Genomic DNA, 14,682 nt, shown 5'->3' on the forward strand with positions numbered 1-14,682 from the left:
CATCCTAACCCTCCTCATTAGTCATTCCTTCCCTTTTTTTTTTTTGTTCTTTTCTCTCTCAACGTTTTTTCTTGAGAGATTTTCTATTTTACTCAAACACAGCTATTGGCTTAGACAAGCCTAAAATATCTGCCTCAAGGCAAGGGGGAACAACAACAATGAACTTGCAGCAAAAGGATCAATATCGTAATCAGACTCAGTAATCCAATATTTTATTCAGGACAAAAACAGTACATAGTAAATTTTTTTTCTTTTTCTATATTCTGCAGATACATTTTTATATGGGAATCAACAACTTGCAGACTAAATCAAAAACACCAACTGAAACATTCTCTGGTTCTTAGAATATAATATGTTTAACCACGACTGACTTTATTTCAAAGACCTAAACTGCATGTAGACAAGACTCAGAAGCTGACAAAACTCTTTTCCTTCAAGCTTTCAATTGTTTCCTTGAGGCTAATGTCTAATGGAATAAACTCAATACCCAAGCTCTTTGCCTTTTCTTTGGACACCTGATATGTTGGCACAAAAGGTTTATCATCCGAACATCTGTCAATGCCATTTGAAAGGGAGAATGTTAGGATAGAGGAAACTAACATAAAGCACCATATTTATACAACAGTGGCAGCGATCAGGATCCAACCCCCTCAGTGAAAAGATATTAGCACAAAAGTCCTGCTAGATTTTTTTTAATTAATCTGAAGGAAAATCAAATAAGTCCACCAACAAAGAATCATTCCAGAATTCTACATTATTTTCTTGTATTGTAACTCTTACGTCTTTTAAACCCTTTAAATGGTGCAACTCAACTACAAATGCACTTACTAATAATAGAGATCATCAATGACATAAGCTATCCTGCACTTAACAAAGTACATCCATACGCAGACAAAGTATAGCAAGACCAACTTGACCATGACACTAAATTCTGAGCAAGTCAAACCATTTACATGGAATAATACTATAACAAATCCTATTCAATAATACAAGAATTGATAGATAATGCTTTTTTTTTTTATAAACCCTTTTCAACTCTGGTCTGTGTCCGCAGGTTGAAAAATACATGAAATGCGAAACTACTTAAATATGTTTTGACAACAGATGTAGTTCCAGAAGCAACAGATAAAGATCAAGAAAAGCCTAGCTCTAACGAATTTTTCCAATTTTTCCATTACCTGATAAACCATATTCACAACAATATATATATATATATATATATATATATATATATATATATATATATATATATATATCAGGGAGGATCAAGAGAGGACGTCCTTAAACTCTTAAAGAGATGATGTTTTTATTTTTAGCATGTATTTTAATAATCACACCATTCATTCCCTAGTAACCTACACACATATGAACCCTACAAAAAATTAGCCAAATTGGAAAACGTTTAACCATTTGATTAGCACAATGTTCGTTTTAAGTTTATCTAACAGACTACATTTGTTTACACACTTTTTAGTGACCAAATGATTATGGATTTGGTTGATTTTTTGTAGACACAATTATTGCATAGGAATCTAAAGGATCAACGGTTGAAATCATTCAATTAGGTCATATACTAATGTAAAATAATAAAAATCCTCAAATACTTAGAAGTAAGGATGTCCTCTCTTGATCCTCCCTCATTATATATATATATAGATATATATATATATATATATATATATATATATATATATATATATAACCAAGAGCCATGTGGTGCAGAAACAAAAGTGGTTAAGAAAAGAACTTATACTTCTCACAGAAATTCTATTGAAAACAAGACATACGGATGTTTTTAAATAAACAATTCTAGTTAAAATAAAGGAACACGAATAATTATATCTGAATAATGGGACCATGTTGACGTGGAAATGAAGCAACAGTTGCTAAATTCTTCTTTCACATGTAGATCAAGAAAAAGCCTAGCTCTAACGAATTTTTGCATCAACTGATAAACCATATTCACAAAATATATATATATATATATATATATATATATATATATATATATATATATATATATATATATATAACCAAGAGCCATGTGGTGCAGAAACAAGAGTGGTTAAGAAAAGAATTTATATTTCGCACAGAAATTCTATTAAAAACAAGACATACGGATGATTAAAAATAAACAATTCTAGTTAAAATAAAGGAACACAAATAATTATATCTGCATAATGGGACCATGTTGACGTGGAAATGAATCAACAGTTGCTAAATTGGCTGGAAAATAAACACTTACTTCTCTGGAAGTTGCAAATCAGGGTACAGCTCATGTATAATCTGCAGAACTTCAGTGAAGTGTGCAACTCTCTCGACTAAACAATATCTTCCACTAGCTGAAGGAATCTCAAACGCTTGAACATGTGCATTGGCAACATCTTTGACATTAATCCATCCAAAACTTGCATTTGGATATGTTCGAGCTCCTGCATCAAACAAAAAAGGTAAAGGAACAGTCTGCTAGTTCATGTTACACTAATACTTACAACCATTTGCTAATATATTATATTAAAACCTCCACATTAGACTGAACAATATGCAATTAACTATATCATAATGACTTTTTAAATAAGGCACTTCATTTCATGGAGATTTGGACAGTTACGAAGAGAAAACTAACAAAACTTGAATATATATCTTGAAATGTATAGTACACAAGAATGGGCCACAAAAGCCCACAACGAGAGCGGCATCTTCACTCAACATGAAGAAGCATCCATTAAATTAAATAATTTTCTCGTTAACATTTTTTTTTAATCCTTCTCCCATCCGGTGTACAAAATGGAAGCGGCCAACATTCCCTTCTGCAACACATCCACCATTGGAGGTTGCAGGATTTTGTTAGCTAGGGACTGACTTGTAGGCACACTGTGTCTGTCAAATTAGAGAGAAAAGAACCATGGAAGACAAAGCTAGCCGGGGAATTGAACTTTGCTCAGGTCTGTCAAAATTTACAAAACCCCCTCCCTCCTATCTCCCTGGGGTCCTGAGATTGTGGTTGCTAGGCCATGTGTGGTGCTTTAGTTTGTGCATGTGGGTTTGCAAGTGCTCTGTGCTTTTTCAGCCTTCTGAACCCCCACCCGGTGCACTAACAAAATGATGACAAAAACCAGATATAACGATGAAGAAATGTTACCCTTAATAATATTCAGAATTGCAGCAGCACTTGTATTTAGCGTTGGCTGTAACAGAGGACCAATCACCATTGCAGGATTAATTGTAACCATGTCAATTCCCTTCTCCTTTACAAGTTTCCAGGCAGCATCCTCCGCCAAAGTCTTTGAAAGCACATACCATAGCTGGAGGAAACGGAGGGAAAAAAAGAATGAAATTATTCATTTACTCATTACCTTAGTCATTTTCAGAGATAAGCATTCCCTATATTAGTGAAACCAGAAGCCAATACAAATAAACTATGACCATTTTTTTTTTGAGAAGAAAATAAACTATGACCATGCAGTCAAACGTATGCTATGAGATTGTCTGGTGCAGAACATGATCAACCTGAAGCACATATATGGCTTCAAGGACAAAACAGAGTACCAAAATGTTTAATCACTAGATACAATTATGGGTGTAGGAGTCACATATTAGAATCACTTGAAATCTTAAGAAGTAACTATTAATCAGCAAAGAAGTCTCATTACTCAAATTCAGCAAGTGCAAGTAATACAGCATATTATAAGGTTTCAGACATTAAAGGTAAGTAGCACACAGCAAAAGGTAACATAACAGACAGAAGAATTAAGATTAAAAGACATGTTACAGTATTACAAAAAACTTTCATGGTCGATACGCCTTTTCGAATTATGAGAAGGAAACTTGAAGATTCTCCCCAACATTGGAACTTTTTAATAACTCCAGCTCATCTCTGTATGATGTTAAGCCCCTTCCTATTTAGATGAAACAAAATATGCACCCTTTGCCACACATACATGATGCATGCATAGAAACATACACACACAAGGACACACACCTATGTATATTTAACAGGGTCCAGCTAAGCCCCTATTTAGGTGAAAAGCATATGCACCTTTTGCAAGACAAGTGACTAATACATGCATTCATAAATACACACACCAGTAGCATCACGCGACTAACCCTAGGTGTAATACCTAAGTGTAGGTGTGATGCGTAGAAACCCTACTGGTGTGATGCTAATATATTTAACAAGATCATACATGTTAGAAAATGGATAGTTCAACTGAACCTAAAAGCTTGCTCTTTAAGAAATGTGTCGGAAATGAGAAAATTTCCTATCATATTCTCCATTTTATGCTATTCTGAGCCCCCATTTACAGAATAACAAAAGCTACTTGCATATTTTGAACAGACCTATTCTTCATTCGTAAACAAGTAAATTTACAATCATACTATTTTGAATTGGTCACATCTCAGGGAATGGAAAGCGATTCCAACAACTGATACTCATTTGCCTCTATATTTTCACTAGAAATGACTCAAAGAGGAACACATGTTTTCTAGTTCAAAGGAACACAAATGATGATAGTAGATGCATACCTTTGATTCCTTACAGACATCTGGATCAGTAAACCAAGTCTCATCAACCACTACATCAGGAGTTCGAGGCTTTCCATTATATGCAACTGCGGCTATGGAAGATGTTAAAACCACCCGTTTGATAGATGGGGATTTCGAACACGAGTTAAGAACATTAAGTGTTCCCTTTACTGCAGGATCAAGTAGCTCTGCCTGAATGAGACAACAATTATGTAACAGTTAGAAACCATAACAACTCAACCTACTATTTAGCAATAGGGGCTACTTTCCAATTTTATATTATTAAAGGAGTATTAATGTCATTTTAAAATGAATTCTAAGGAAAGATGCAAGAGTCCTATATTTTACAGGTTAACTCATTCCATGTACAGGCAGCTTAGACTAGATAGAAGCAAAAGTCCTAATTTTAGAATGTCATTTTAAAATCAATTCTAAGCCTTATTTGCTTAATGATACTGATAATAGAAAAGAAATAATTTAAACAGAAAGTAAATTTACAAAAAGCAGGTAACGACTACTTGCAGCTCAGATGTAATCTTAAGAAAAGAACAAAAAACCAGAGGCCAAGCACCTTAGCCTGCTGCCATATTGAAAACGCAATGAGGAAGGTAAACAAATATTAGCATGCTGCTGAGAAAGTCGTCTTTGTCAGAAAACGACCTATCCTGTTTCTCTTATATTCATTTGATACAGCTGTAAGTTATGACCTCTTGTGAAATTTCATTCACTGTTCTAGAGAATCTAAAAGACTAGTTCACATTGTATCATGAGCTGTTGAAAAGAGAAGGCAAGTCCACAAGGGCAGAGCCACGTACATAGGCTAGGGGGCACCTCGCCCCTTGAATTACTTTAAAATACCTCTCTTATAGATGTCTTTATACTCCTTCATATATGGTCTTCCTATTTTCTCCCCGTATATATATCTCATGAGTTGCACAATTTTACCCACAAGAAAATTTGGAGTGGATACTTAATGGTCAACGTAAAACTCAAGTTTTCCAAATTTTCAAGATTAGAAGAGATTAATCCTTCTCTTACAGAAAGAATGGTTGAAACAAGAAAATGATATGCTGTATTAGTTCTTCCCCTCGGGAAATTAGTTTCCAACTAAACTTTTGGCCAAGAATATGACGAACTAGAAAAAAAATAAAGTGTCAAAAATCAATGCACGAATAAATAAGTTGATTGTGTACCCCAAAGAAAAGGAAAAAAAAAAAAACACATATTTAATTTGCATTTGTATTAAGATGAATTTATCATGCATGCATATTTGGTTGCATTATTATAGTCTGTAGGTAATGACTACTTAGTACTAATTATATGTGTCAAACAAGAATGGAGCAAAAAGGGTTTTCCATGAGATGGGAAATGAAAACTACTAGCCCAGCAGGTGGATTGTAAATAAGTGATCGGCTGATAATGAGCATATCCACCTGCTCTGATCCCACCATTACTTAGTCTGAAATTCTTTAATAATTTAAAAGTTTATAAGCGACATTAAATAACACAAGAAAATAGATAAAGAGTTTTATACCTTCTAAACAGAAATCTGAAGCACATAAAAAACACTCAGAAAAGCCAAAGTATAAGGGGAGAACCTTTGGGTCTGTGACGTCATGATAAAAGGGAGATGCAGTGTGGAAAACACCCTCACAGCCCTCAACAACAGAGTCAAAAGAACCTTCTTCTAATAGATCTGCTTTGAAAAGTTGAAGTCTCTCCTTAGCTCCATCAAGTGCGAGCAAGTGCTCTGTCTTTGTTGGATCATCTGCGTGAAAACACAACATTAGGACTAAAATAGACATTGACTCATTTTTATGTGAAAATAGAATAAACTGAATAACAGAGGAATATGCAGGAAAAGAATAATAAGATAACATTAAGACTGTTGTGGGCTAATGATTCTGCCCATTATTGATATACCAAGGCACTTGGTATTCTACCTTAGAAAACAAGAAGTCTTACTACCAATGGGATTGGATTCTGATTGATTGATTTTCGGTGCCAATAAGAGCCTAATTGATGAAAAATTACCTTAAGAGCCTCGTTAGTTAAACAAAAGGAAATGCATGATTGTCTATAATGAACAGGGAGCCTAACTGAGGCTATTATTGTGCCTATATAAAGAGGTACCTGACCCTTTGGATACGTATGCAAGGACTGAGTAGGCTAGCAGGAGGGGCAAGCATGAGTGAGTTTTGCTTCAATGAGAGAGTGAGGGAATACCACTTAAGGTTTGAGTGAAGGCAATTTGAATACCACTCTAAGGTTGAGATTAGTGTTGAAGGGTAACGTGTGTGAGAGATGAAAGGGAGTTTTCCTTGTTTTTGCTCGAGGCTTGGTAGATACCAATTTCTGATGCCCTGTTGGACACGGGGAATATGTTAAATTTGGGACACCATAATGCAACAAATTTCAAGCCTGCCCTCCTCTGGAGTTCATTCTATCTAGACTCATCCTATAGCCCCTTCATTTCAGGTGGCTTCACACTCACCTACCAGCTTTAATCATGGCCACCGTACCATGAACCTAGCCCAGTTGTAAAGTGCCGAAAATCCTACCAAATACCCATCACAAAATTTGGGTTTCAAAGATCTCGAAAGCATCTCAAAAATTTTGAATCAAAAGATGAAGAACAAGGAACGAGAAGCATAATCTGAAACAGGGTTGTTGTTGGATGCATTGATCGATTTAACCATGCAGAATCAAAAGGATGAAAAGGGGATTGGTTGATGAAGAAATGGAATATGAAAACTGACTTGGGTTGCGAACAGAGGCCTTGACAGTGTAGCCGCGTTGCAGGAGGAGCTTGACGAGCCATGAAGCAATGTAGCCGGAGGCACCCGTGACGCAGACCACCTTGTTGCTCATTTTCTCTCTCTCTCTCTCTCTTCCGCCGGAAATTCGCACTTGTTAGCTTTGCCTGCGCTCTCGACTTTATATAGGAAATCGATCTTGGTTCGGTTCGGTTATGCGGTCACCGCTTAGCTCATGCTCAATGAGTCACACTTTTTTGGTTTATTACTTTCTTAGCCAAATGATGGAAATGTCACCTGAAATGATAAAAAGTTATCATAGTTGTTTACTTGATAAAAAACGTTCATTATAAATTGTTAGTAATATTAATTTAGTTCTTATGAATAGTGAGGTGATATTAAAAAATGTCAGTTTCTAATTTTTCTGATTTCCATTCTGCCCTTAAAGCCAATTCTCTCTATCTTCTTCTTCTCCTCCTCCACACAAACACAGACCTCGAGAGAGAGAGTGTGTGAATGGCCAAAAATATCGATAGCCGCCAGGTGAGCTCCCTCGTCGAAATTTAACGACTCTGCGAAGGAGTTTTTGTTGTTGGATATGAATTATTGGTGAAACTTGTTGTTCTTAGTCGGTTCAATCTCATTTTGATGCCATTGATAAAATGTGGACAAGTGAACAGTAAAGCTCAATTGAGTTTCTGGCTGAGCAGATTCTTAATGAGGTGAAGACTCTTTTAATGTGCTCTAAATGTTCATTTGAATTTCTTCTGCTTGCACGTATTGTAAATTTTGTAATTGAATGGTATACTAGGTCCTGTATTGATTTGAGTAGTTCTTTCAGAAATCTAGTCGCAAATGAGAGGATCATATGGTTTGTGTTTATGAGGTGTTTGTTTTGTGACGGTAGTTATAATATTATGATTCAAATCATTAATTCTCTGGAGTCTGGACTACAAGTGATACTCATTTTTGACTTTTTGTTATTTTGTGTTCCTTGTAGGAGTTGCCGGGTGGATCTTCTTGGACATTGGATGTGTTCACTGAAGCATTTGTTGGAAAGTTGAAGTCATATCCTTTAAGTTAGCTTGTGGTATTTTTTTCTAGGTTTTGAGTTATCTTCATATTTGTCCAGACAATTACCACCTCCAATCAGAGCCCTTCTCCAGCCAAATTCACCAACCGCCGCCGCCAACTTCCGATTGAGTTTGGCGTATTAACATGGCTGCGTTCTTTCTGGTGATAGACTGCTCCTCTCTTCACAGCTTGAAGCTTTCGCCAACACCAGAAGCATGTTGCTATAATAATAAGTTATGTGTTGCATGAAGGGATTGTAACGTCCCGAACCCAAATTTACCAGTTTACTAGTCTTTCGGACGGTAAATGAGAGTTATTTTTATTTTCGGCTCCGTTTTGACCTTTTAGGGAGCCCTAAAAGTTGACTTTTTGTTCGGGTGAAAATTTGAGAAAATTTTCTTCATGAAAGTTGTAGATGACGTTAAACCGAGCGTGTGCATATGTGGTACGTAAAAATCGGAGTTCATACGCGAAAGTTATAAGCGAAAAGGTAAAGTTACTGTTCATGTTAATTTCCTATATATATGGGAAGTGATTGTGGTAGATCAGATTGGTAATTCTCTCTCCCCGACCCCGTCAGCTTCGGCCGGCGGTTTCTCCCTCGTCCGGCAATGGATTTGGACAAGGCCAGCGGCTATGGAACCCTCTCTTCCTTCTCTTCACGTCTGTGGTATTTTGGTGGCGCGATTTGGGCCGTAGGAGGTGCAGCAAGGTGGTGTTCGCGGTGGCCATTTCGGGTCTCTGGCGATTTTTCATTTTCCAGCCATTTTCGGCCGCACCACCACCCATTTCTTGGAGTTCTCTTCATCCTAGGACGAACCATGGCAGTGGGTATCAACGATTTGGCCGGATTATGGCGGATCGACGACGAGAACCTCCACATGGATTTGAGGTAAATTCGAGTACTAGACTTGAAATTGAGCTTGGCCACAGTTATGAAAGATGCTTAGAATGTTGAGTTGATAATGCTGGTAAAATTTGGTAGCCAGATATGGTGGTTGACCGGCGGCGCGTGGGGCCCAGGCGCAGCCGCAGCCGCCTGTGGCGGCTCGTGAGGGCGCGTCCGGCCGATCCTGGTGAGTTGTTTTGGTCTGTTGGATAGTACTTGTTATTACGAATTTATAAATATGAATTTGGTGGGAATCGGAAGAGATTTTGGTATCGATCGGAATTTCCGAAGTTCAATAGTTTGGTTATTGATTTACGAGAATTCCACCGTCTGATTTCTCTCAATTCTGCCCTAGAAACTCTGAATTAAAGAATTGGTGCAAATGATGAAGTTTTGGTTAAATTGGAGAAGAAATAGAAATGTTGATTTATGAGGATTTGATGTGGGAATCGTATTTAATTTCCGGATTGTTATTAATGAATTATAATTGTGTACAGGGTGACGTGCCGAGCAACTGCTCGACGTAGGACACCGGTAGCGTGGTCGCCTAAATAGTACTGTGAGTGGACATTTATTTTAAATTAATTGTGCATGCAATATATTATTATTTTCCGATTGAGGTTTAATTTATTATTTGAATTATTGAGTTTTATGATTTTATGAGCTTGATTTCTTGAGATTTATTATGCTCTATGAGGTACGAGATTATTAGTGGATTTCCTTCCCGAGGGCTTTTAGTAGATTTTTGAGATAGTTATTTATGAGTTATTGAGTTGGGAAATGATTTTCGGGAAGTGATTAATTAAGAAAATACTATGAGAATTATTGATTTCGATTATCGATTTATATGATGATATACGAATACGAATGATTTATCAAATATTAGAGCACGATGGAATTATCGAGATTTCTTGAGTTTTGGGCTCCGCACTTATCAACTTTGAAGTTATATTGAGATTCTTTCCGAAAGCATTTATTGATTTACCGAGAATTTATGCTTTCGAGGATTTATTGAGATTTTGAGCTTTGGCTTTGAGTTATCGAGATATTCTTAAGTTATGCTTTCGGTGAATTATTGATGATTTATTGAAGTAATATCGAGTTTCTTTCCGGAAGCAATGATTTGAAAGAGGTTGATTCCAGTTTATTGAGGAGGTAAATAAGTTAGCGCATGTATGCATTACCTGGTCGGCAGTCCCCTCCAGGTAAGTCTGGTCGGCAGTCCCCTCCAGACAATATTCTGGTCGGCAGTCCCCTCCATAATATTCCGGTCGGCAGTCTCCTCCGATCCGTCATCTGGTCGGCAGTCCCATCTAGATGGCATGAGGTAGTTAGTCGACAGTCCCCTCTAACCATTACCTCCTCGTCCGGTCGGCAGTCCCCTCCAGGTGGCATGAGATGACTAATCGGCAGTCCCCTTTAGTCATCGTCCATTTTGAGATATGATTTGAGATATGAGTAATTTAACGAGAGGTTTGAAATATCATTATGTATTTGAGGGATTTGAGATTTTAAAGAGATTTCGAGATGATCGAGATTACATAATTGAGATTTCAATAAAGATGATGCTTAAGAGTGTTTTTAAGGTTTTTACTGCATGCGAGCTTTGATAGGAGCATTTTAATGTGACGTTTTAACTGTTATCTCCCTACATTTTCTGCGTTATTTCCTTAATAAAACTCTGTTTAGGAAAGTTTCCATTCTTCGATTGGGAAAGTTCTTATTTGTAGAAAGTTTCCATTTTGTAGTTTCTATTTTTCATTTTTAGAAAGTTTCCCATTTTAGTTTAGGAAAGTTTCCGTTTTTCATTTTAGGAAAGTTTCTATTTTTCATTAACAGTTTCTATTTTTAGGTACTTGGAATAAATGAGCTGAAATGAGCTCACAAATAGAAAGAGGAGCTAGAGAACGTTGGAGGGAACAAAGACAAGCCACTAGAGGACGCAGAAAGGAGCAGAAATGAAGAAAAGAAGTTTTCCTGTTTCAACTAGGAAATCCTGTCCAAGAAAGGAAACGACTCCTAGGCCATCCATGAAGTGTGATTGAAAATATTGAAGTGTTATGATGTTAAGAGGCTTCGTGAAGACATTATAAGATGACATGGCAAGGAGGTGACGCAAGAAGGCCCAAGAACTTCATAGAAATTGGATTTTCGGTAAAAATGGATATAGGCCCATGGAAACTAGAGTTTTGTGACGTCAAAGAAGTATTGTTGAAGTATAACCCTATGTTTCCGTGCAAAGAGAGAGGGAATTGACGTGGAAATCAAGCAAATATCAAGGAAGAGACGTCAAGAGAGATTCTAGGGAGAGTTTTAAGGAAAGAAGAAGTGTGGACAACAAGAAAAGCTCTCAAAGACGTCTAGATTCATCCCTAGAATTCCTAAAGGAAGTTTGGCCAAAATAAAAGAGAAAAATCAGAATATTTGCAAGGGAATTTCGGCAAGATTATTTAGGGAATTAACATTGGAATTTTGTGATTGGTTGGACCACCTCATAGGGCTTACTTGGCAAGTTCTCATTGGTGGAAGCTATGTGGAATTATTAAATTAATTCCATGGAAAATAAAGAAGAAATACACGGCTTGGAGACCAAGTATGCCGTCCCCTATATAATCCCTCTCCATTGTGACGTCTAGGGTTCCCCTCACTACATACTACACACTTTAGAAAATTCAGAAAACCATCTTGTTGCTGTGAGCATCTCCTTTCCTCTCTCCATCCTCTAGAGCAAGCCACGGGATTCAAGCAAGGCCAAGGCAAGAGAAGAAGAAGCCGTGACCTATTCCTCCACCATCCACCATTGAAGACTTGCTTTCAAGCTTCAAGGATCCCAACGTTAATCATCCATCCTCATCTTCCATCCACGGTGTAATTCGACCTCTACCTTGTAACCTTTGTTTGAATTTCGTTGGTTTTGTTTTAGTTGACATTCATGATTGAACAAAGTTATTATTTCTGGAATTTTTATGATTAAATGAGAATTTCGAATCCTATATTGTAATTCTTAGTTGCTTTTGTGAGAATCGTTTGATTAAATTTGCTTAATAGATATCTTTTGTACTTTGATCTTATGTGGTTCGAAACACTTAGGGTTTTTATATGAATGGTGCTAGATTTAAGAACATGAATCAACTTTTTGGTTTTGTGTAACTTGAATCGAAAGGTAGTAAAGGTTTTGTGCAAAAACCGAATTTAATTAAAGAGGTTTGCAATTAGGTGGACTTTTCATACTAAGTTGCACACTTGAGTTGATAGCCTTTCTATGTGTTTCATGCGTTAAACATGTTATGATTGTCTAGCTTTCTAGAGCTTGAATGCATGTTTGATAGGATTAATCTTTGTGCTTTCACTTAGGTTAATTAGCATTGAAAAGTAAAATATGGGAAATCGTTTGCTTTCTAACGTTTCACATGATCAACTCCTTTCTCATGACTTAGATGAACAATATTAGGGTTGAATTGAATTTGATTATAATTTCGGGTTTGATCTTTGTTTCTCTCATTCCATCCTTGTATTTATGTTTTTGTGTTTTAATTGTTTTCTTTACTTAGTTAATTTTCGAAAGACCTAAAACAAAATCCCCCCTTTTTCGTAAATATGTTAATACTTTATTTTATTTTTGTAAATAATATACTTTGTATTTTTATTGACAGGTGTACCCTCAATCCCCGGATTAGATCGATCCCTATTTACTATGTACTAACGATGACATTTTCAGGGTTAAATTATGCGCTTGCTTTTAGCGTATCAAATTTTTGCGAATAACTTGGGAAAGCATTTGAAATTAATGCGCATTTGAAATACGAAAGATATCTATTAAGCAAATTTAATCAAACAATTCTCACAAAAGCAACCAAGAATTACAATATAAGAGTCGAAACGAATAACTTGGGAAAGCATTAAGTTTCACTTGTTCATTCGAAATTACTTATTTATCGTCCACTCACTCTAACGGTTTTCAAATGTTTTTCCCCTGGGCCCTTCGGTTTCAAATGCCCAGTTTGCAGGTCAGTTTAGCTTGAGGTCGAGCGTACTTGGGGTTGAGGCATAGCTGTCATAGCTTCCGCATTATAGAAGTACCGGTTCTTTATCTTGTATTCTATCTTCTTGTACGCCTGTGCATTAGATTGCTCTGATAACCTATGTGAGTAATATTATTAAGTTCAGAATTGTTTGTGAATTGGGAGATGTTGTGATTTAGGGAGCAGGGTGGCTCCAGAAGATTAAGGGTGAATTATTTTAGAAGTGTAAATGTCTTTCTACAGGTTTTGGGTAGTCCACTTTTAGAGGAAGTTCCGCCAAATTTTTGGTAGAATTTCTTCTAAGGTGGGCCCCGCAGGGCCACTTTGGATTTCAAGGTGAAATCCAGGGCGGGTCCTGTCAGGGATATATGTTTTAGAAGAAAATAATCTGAGTAGTAATTTTCTGTTGACCCATTTTGCATGATTAATGATCATTAGAGTCCACATTCTCTCTTGTAAATGAAAGGGGAAGAAAGTTTTTTGATTCCTAGCTTCACTAGTATAGATAGTGATCTCCTGAGGCCTTTGTCACGCCCCGATTTTTAAACAGACATAAAAATCAATATATAATCTCATAATTATACATGCGTGATGGTTCAGTCATCAATACAAAATACCTGAAAAACTTTTTTCTTTTTAAACCAAGTATATACTGATGCCCTGAACCCACTATGTCAATACAGACTCGCTCCGCAGAGTCAAATATTACACAAGTTTACAAATTAAATTGCCACAACAAAATAATAAGTAAATGCTCCTCAAAGCTTACTACAAGCGGAAGTCTTAATAACGGTAAAGTCACAAAATTGGCTTCCTACCTTAAAGCTGCTAGCACGCCACCTCAGTTTCACCCACGATTACCCTGACCTGCAGGATTAACCCCTACACCATTGAATAGAGCACCGGGTTGCCACACAACAAACCCGGTAAGCCTATGAAAGGTTGTATGAGTAAACTCAAAACCACAAAGCAGAAATACATTCTTAAGTCACCTCCACCTAAACAACTATATATATGCACATAACTCACACTTACAACTATCAATTTCATCTCCTTCCATATCATGCTTACATAAGTCTATTCTTGACTACAACCTCATGCTCAGATTCTTAACCTAGCGTCCAATTACACAAATTTCAGTTAAACAAGTCTTCCTCAAGCAATGTTTGATACCATTCTAACGCACTACGGCGAATTTCAAACTCACACTCATTCCCTTTCCACTACAAGTCTTTGTCATCAACATGACATCGAAGGTGAAAATCAATGAATCACCTTCCTATCCTCACCACATAGTACAATTCGTCACCACTATGGCCTTTAAGATAAATCAAACCATCAATCAATAAAATCAAGAAGAAAACAAGGCAATCACAATTCAAACAAGCGAATTCATGGTAACCCCTGCATATAG

General features: G+C 36.7%; 1 protein-coding gene across 1 annotated transcript; it reads right to left on the reverse strand.

Annotated features, from left to right (window-relative positions):
- Nucleotides 1-182: 182 nt before the first annotated feature.
- On the reverse strand, nt 183-7,459 carry LOC133731706 (phenylacetaldehyde reductase). Its single transcript, XM_062159107.1, has 6 exons — nt 7,287-7,459; nt 6,126-6,295; nt 4,528-4,719; nt 3,143-3,305; nt 2,246-2,432; nt 183-552 (listed from the first exon to the last, which is right to left on the reverse strand). The coding sequence occupies exons 1-6, from the start codon at nt 7,396-7,398 to the stop codon at nt 408-410; spliced, it is 969 nt and encodes a 322-aa protein (XP_062015091.1). The 5' UTR covers nt 7,399-7,459; the 3' UTR covers nt 183-407.
- Nucleotides 7,460-14,682: the final 7,223 nt, after the last annotated feature.

The sequence above is a fragment of the Rosa rugosa genome, chromosome 2 (assembly GCF_958449725.1).
Source record: "Rosa rugosa chromosome 2, drRosRugo1.1, whole genome shotgun sequence".
Classification (NCBI taxonomy): domain Eukaryota; kingdom Viridiplantae; phylum Streptophyta; class Magnoliopsida; order Rosales; family Rosaceae; genus Rosa; species Rosa rugosa.